The sequence below is a fragment of the Crocodylus porosus genome, unplaced genomic scaffold, assembly GCF_001723895.1.
Source record: "Crocodylus porosus isolate Cpor-Errol unplaced genomic scaffold, CroPor_comp1, whole genome shotgun sequence".
Lineage (NCBI taxonomy): Eukaryota > Metazoa > Chordata > Crocodylia > Crocodylidae > Crocodylus > Crocodylus porosus.
The window spans coordinates 36312029-36318551 of record NW_017728911.1 but is presented as its reverse complement, the minus strand read 5'-3'; the positions used below and the strand labels follow the sequence as shown (position 1 = coordinate 36318551).

At 47.8% G+C, this 6523-nt stretch overlaps 1 protein-coding gene across 3 annotated transcripts in view; it reads left to right on the top strand.

Annotated features, from left to right (window-relative positions):
• The window catches only part of SLC51B (solute carrier family 51 beta subunit), a 16726-nt gene that overhangs the window by 3597 nt on the left and 6606 nt on the right, over nucleotides 1-6523 (top strand). For 2 of the 3 annotated variants that reach the window (XM_019533815.1, XM_019533816.1), the window contains one exon: nucleotides 4815-4910. In XM_019533815.1, coding sequence (XP_019389360.1) covers nucleotides 4874-4910 — 37 coding nt within the window. In that variant the 5' untranslated portion in view covers nucleotides 4815-4873. Of the gene's footprint in view, nucleotides 1-3985; nucleotides 4104-4814; nucleotides 4911-6523 lie in introns of those variants that run through there. The other variant, XM_019533817.1, reaches the window with a different exon arrangement.

Here is a 6523-nt window from a genome sequence, read left to right as displayed (position 1 = left end):
AGGTCCCTTCCAGCCCGAATGTCTATGAAATATATGAAATTAACGTAATTAAACAACATCACTGGGAATAGGTTCCAGCTGACCAAAGACAAACAGGGATCCAAACCTGGTTATTGTAATTGTATTATCAAATTTATCATACTTAGTATGATAGCCCCCACTCCTCCAAAAAAACTCCTGCCTGAGCATATGCATTGGAGGTCTGGGCGGCCCTCATGCGTACACCATGATCCAGGAGGATTGACGGTTGCCACTTAGTATGATAACTATAGAGCAAGAAGACAAGACTGCCATAAATAATGTTTTATCAGATATTGTAAGTGATTGCCTTTCTTGAAGGTTAGGCTGAGCATCTGTGACTTGTCTCAGCTAGATGAATCGTACATGGAAGCAGAAGACCTTAAGTGAAGACTTCAAGGCCGGCTGGCCAGTTCATTTGATTTGCCATATGTTCCATTTTACAAAGAAATCCACTGGGAAAGAGTTCAGCTTTCCCTCAATGTGATCAGAAAATTGCAGCTGCAGTTATATATTATATAAACATCATTGCATCCAGCTTGAGGATGGTGTATGTATGCCTTACTGAGAGGCTTAAAAAAAATTGATGTGTATTAATCAAATTGCCTCTTTGCAGATGGAGGAGATTTGCTAGATTGGATGCTGGGGCTGTATGAAATATGCCCAGTAAGAAGCCACAATTTTAATGTTTTCTTACATCTCATTGTGATTTAATAAAAACGGTGCAATTGCATTAAAAAAAAAAAAAAAACCCTTCAAAACTCCACAGCTCCTGTTTTTTTGAGCAAAAACCTTGAGAATTTGGAAAAGTACATGCAGATGACTTTTTTTTTTTGCCAAAATATATACAGTGCAAATTTTGCACATTTCAGTGTGAAAAACCAAATGGGGGGAAGGAACTTTGTAGAAAAGATCAACCCAAAACGGTATGATAAAAAATGTTTACCAAAAGTGATAAACAACTTCCAAAATTTCACTCAAGCCCCAAACGAATCGAAGCTAGGAACATTTGGAAACCAACTTTCTGTTCTTGGAGCTTCCCACACGGTTGCAAGGGAGAGGTCTGCAACCGGAGGGGCTATTACTGGTTGTTGGGAGTGCTGGGTGCAGGAGGAAACAGGGAGGAGATTAATGATCTTGGGAGGTGTCACCAGCTGTCCCATACCTTCCTACGAACTAAAAAAGGCAGTGATTTGAACCATGAAATTTGGTAATTGAAGACAGTTGGACGAGACAGCTTGAAATACCATGTTTGATTTTAGATACCAGCCTCTCTCGGGACCGGATAGCTTATTTTCACAAAACATGTCTGGGTGTAATACAGATAGATGCTTATAGCTGCTGTTAGGATGCTTGAACACGGGGAGGGTTAGTTCCCTTAAACTGAAGTGGTGGGTTTTTAGCTTTGTGGTTTTTAATTGTAACCCACCCTTTCAATTCAGGGGCTTCTGTCACAGCGACAGCCCACCATCAGCTCACCTTGCCCCTGCTCCCGCCACAGGCAGGCTCTGCTGGAAAAAAACCCAACCAAAAATGGCAAGGGGCCTGATCCTTTTTTTCCCCCCCAGCACAGCTAGCTCACCTTTCACACGGCGGGGGGAGTGAGCTGCTAGTGAGCCAAGTGGCCCCTGAACTGTGGGGGGCCCGGTCCTTCCCCCCCATGGTGGTGGCACCCCCCAGGGTCACCCAGGCTGGGTGCTAGGTGCATGGGTGCTGCCCCAGCTCACAGGCAGCACCCACTGGATCCAAAGTACATGGGGAGCTGGAAGCCTGGGCATGCTCAGGGGAGCTCAGGCTTGGCGAGCTTCTACCAGCCCGTGCAGCATCCCCACCTTCCCACTGCCTGGGACTGCCTGGGAACAGGCTGGCTTGCCCCTGGAGCAGTGCAGGAAGGCAGCAGGAGGGCAGCTGGGTGTGCTGGCAGGCAAGGAAAGTGGTGGGGATGGTGCATGGGGTGCTCGACGCCTGCCAAGCCCGAGCTTCCCCGAGCCCACCTAGGCTTCCAGCACCCCGTGCACCGTTCCCACTGCCTTCTCTGGCTGCCGGGCATGTACATGTGCATGATTTTTTTTTATCCATGATGGGACAATTTGTCCTAATCAAACTGAAATATATCAGAGGTGGTCTAAGTTACTATGCTCAAATAAATTTTTATACAAAAAAAATTGTGCATGTGTACATGGTGACACCGTTATTTAAGACAAATGACAATTTCTTGTCATTTTTTGTCTTTATAGAATCATAGAAAATGAGGGCTGGAAGGCACCTCAGGAGGTCACATCTAGTTCAACCCCCTGCTTAAAGCAGGACCAGCCCCAACTAGATCATCCCAGCCAAGGTTTGTCTTAAAAACTGCAAAGGACAGAGATTTCACAACCTCTCTGGGTAGCCTGTTGAAGTGTTTTATTACCCTAGTAGTGATAAAATTCTTCCTACTATTTAACCTAAAATTCCCTTGCTGCAACTTGTGATTGCTGCTCCTTGTTCTGTCATCTGATAACAGTTTAGCTCCATCCTCTTTTGAACCCCCTTTCAAGTAGTTGAAGGCTGCTATTAAATCCCCCTCAGTCTTCTCTTCTGGGCTAGGGACAGACATCACACACAAACCAGTTTAAGTGATCAGAAACCAGGTGTACATGGCTCCACCATCACATGTACAAGCACCCTTAGATACCAAAACATTGTTTTTCTAGAGGTACAGACAGAAGCGACAATTTTCACCTGATCTGGCCCCTAGAAGTACTCTGTAGCCATGACCTAACGCAAGTGCCTGGCTGCAGAGCACTTTAAAAGGGCCCGACTCCGCAACAATCAGAGTCCTCATTACATGGGCTGCAAAGTAGAGCACCTTCATTAACTTGTGTCTGCGCGCGCCAGAAGCAAGGCTGGGTTGTTTCAGCCCAGCCCTGCTCCCAGCACTGTTTTCAGAATAGGAGTGGGGGAAGGGAGTGGAGGGAGCTCATTTTGGGGTTTGCCCAGTTGATGCTGGAGGGTGGAGCAGGTGGATTGGAGCCCCCCCACCCCAAGGTGGGAGGCTTCAATCCCCCCCCCCGCCCACCACCCTCCAACTCCAGGCTGGGTGAACCTCAGAACAGACCTCCTTTCCCTGCCTTTTTTCCCTCCCATCCTGAGACAGGCTGGGGGTTGGGGGGTGTGGGGGGCAGAGCTAGGGGAAGAAGCTGCAGAGACGCAGCCTCTCTCCGTCAGCTCCATATTGGGGCTCAGTCCCCCACTCTCACAACCCAGCAGTTAACGTCTGTTGGGTCAGGAGGATCAGTTTAACTCATAGCGCTTGAGTTAGACCAGGGAGCTGCACTTCTGTCTGCATCCATATATGATGAATTATCTATATGCCGTTTTGTCCTTGTTTCCTGTAATCTAGTGCTATTGTCAAACATGTAAGACATTACACAACCATACCTGCGCATGTATTTCAGAAACCACGACTTTCTGTCAAGAGGCAACAAGAGGCATGCTTAGCGCTAGGCCATTAAATGTGACCTCTGAATTGTACGGAGATGAAAATCGATGATCTGTGGCAAGAGTAAATGCATCATGAGGTCTATAACTGAGAGCACAATTGTTTCATATAATAGTCAGTCAGGTCCTTGCTAATGTGGATTCTATGTAATATCTTAGCAAGTAAATAGTGATGAGTAATTTTAGGGGTAAGAGGACAAAATATGAACGGTGGCAAGTGAAAATCAGGGTAGAAAATGGATGCACAATTCCATGCTGTTATATAATCATTAATCCAATTTGGAGCCAGGGTGACTCAGTGATAGGTGATGAGACAGGGTGTCATTCACCCAGAGAGTGCTCGTAGTTCAAACCTACACTAGTTAGTCTGTGACTAAGTTTTTACCATCTCAAGGCTTTCAGTGACCTATGCAAATTCAGACTCCTGTTCTCAGTTGATAAGTACCCTTATCTCAGGCACTGCCACTTCCATTTGCCAATAAGGGGAACTTACCAACAGGGTCTCAACAAAAAGGCTGATAACTGAAGAAGCCCCAGAGACTGCTCAGCCCTTGGACCAGACGTACCTCTCCTTCCAGGGCAGAAGCAGGTGTCAAACAGGGAGAGTCAGCATGGCTGTATGGGCTGGGTGGTGGCTGCTGCCAGAGGAGAGAGAAGGGGCAGGGGGAAGGGTAGCTGTTTCAATCAGCAGTGCAAGGAATGGGAAACACCTTTCCACTTAGTCCAGCACCCAGTCCAGCACTGGGGGAGATCTCTTCCCCCCTGGGTAGCTAGGCTTCCCACTTTCAAGGCCCACTCATTTGCTCTGCTTTCCTTGACCGTCAGCACATGCTCTCCCCCTCTCCCCTCATCTGTGACATATGTTGCTGGAGTGAGTCAGGGGAGCCAGAAAAGGAACTTTTGCCACTTGAGGAAAGTACCCGAGGCAAAGAGCTTTGCTGAGGAAGGAGCTCCAGCAGCAGGCCAAGCCCAAACTCAAGGGATGACCTCTCCCTGGATGACACATCCTTGCATCCTGGCCGGGTAGCTCAGCCTAGGACAAGGGTGCAAAATGCAGCCCGCGGGCCGGATGCGGCCTGCCAGGCCATTCTATCCAACCTGCAGGGCTCCTAAAAATTTAGGAAATTATATTTATCTGCCCCTGGCTGCCTGTCATGCGGCCCGCAATGGCTTGCCAAAACTCATGAGTGGCCCTCCACCCAAAATAGCCCAACCCTGGCCTAGGAGGACATAAGCCCCATCATGCTGAAAAACTACCACAGCACTGGTTCTATCAGGAGAGAATTCATAACTGGGTGACTCATTCTCTTTGCCAGGTTTCGATATCACTTCCTTTGAAGAAGGCCTTATCCACTTCAGGACTGCACCTACAAACATGAAGCTGCTCTGGATAATCCTGTTCCTACTGCAAGGTAGAGTTGGCTTTGAGGAAAGACAGTGCGTGTGGAGCAGCTCACACGCACAGAATTAGGGTTTTCTCTCTACTTCGTACTGCCTTCAGGCTGGGCAGGTGCATCTGTTGCTCAGGATTACAAAATGCATTGCTCCACAGGGCCTATTTTTTTATATGCACAGGGTGTGTCTACATGTGCATTTATGGTGGCTTAAATTTACTGTGCAGTCAGTGGGAATAGGCGGGTGTCTAGGGGAGCCTGGGTGGTTCACATGAGCCTCTTGCTGTAATACATTAGGAAAGATATTCTAGGAGGTAAATTAGTATTTGACTCGCCCTACTGACATTTGAGGGGAAAGACACACAGGGGCTTAACCCACTTGAAAGTGCCATTCATGCAAACACGAATGCTGTGTCGTGCAAACAAAAATGCACTGCACCAAAAAAAAGCTGCATTCAAATTTTCAGGTGGCCTACAGTAACTCCCATGTCGCCTACACACACCCTGTATGTGCAGGCATTAAAGTGCATTAACGCTGCATGTGGACTGACTTGAGACTAAAGTTAGTCCCAACTTTAGTCCCAAGTCAGTCCACAAACAGCGTTACTGTGTAGTAAGGTGTCTACACATGCACTACTACGTAGTAATTAATCAGGCATAAACTTGATTCCTGCATGATGCAGGTATCAAATTCACACTCCAGTTGGCATAAGTCACCATATCTACTGTGCAGTATGGGCGTGCACATGTAGATGCGCAACTGTACAGCGCAGTAATATTGGTTACTACACAGTAAATGTGCATGTGTAGATGCGCCCACAGTTGCTCATCCGCACTGACACACACTGTCTGCAGTGGCCATCTTGACATGCAACTTCCCACTGGGACCTCACATACCTGTTTGAGCATGCCACAGGTGTGCTATCAAGGCCACATGTCTAAACATACAACTGGACCTCTGTCTTTTTGATAATCTGCCTCTGTATTTTCTAACACGTGGGCCAGTTCTTTCCTATATATTGCCATAAATTTGGAGCGGCTTCAGTGAAAGTTAATTGCAAGTTTTTCCCCTCCATTGCACAGCTGCAGTCCCATCGATACTGTGACCGGTACATGAGTGACACTAAAGGCAAAATTTGACCTGCTATCATTCTTTGTAACAGTCCAAACTTATATTAGGGGCCTTTCATAGTTCCATAGTTGGTCGGGTCAGAAGGGACCCAGGCAGATCATCAAGTCTGACCCCCTGCCATGGGCAGGAAGGGATGCTGGGGTCAAATGACTCTGGCTAGGCGGCTGTCTAGCCTCCTTTTGAAGACCCCCAAGGTCAGAGCCAGCACCACTTCTCTTGGAAGTTGGTTCTAGCTCCTAGCCACCCTGACTGTGAAGTAGCACCTCCTGATGTCTAGTCTGAATCTACTCTCTCTCAACTTATGGCCATTTTCCCTTGTTACCCCCAGTAGTGCTCGGGGGAACAAGGACTCTCCCATTGCCTGCTGGTCCACCTGGCAAGTTTATAGGCAGCCACCAGATCCCCTCTCAGCCTTCTCTTGTGGAGGCTGAAGAGGTTCAGGTCCCATCGCCTCTCCTCATAGGGCCTGCCCTGCTGCCCCCTGATCATGCGAGTGGCC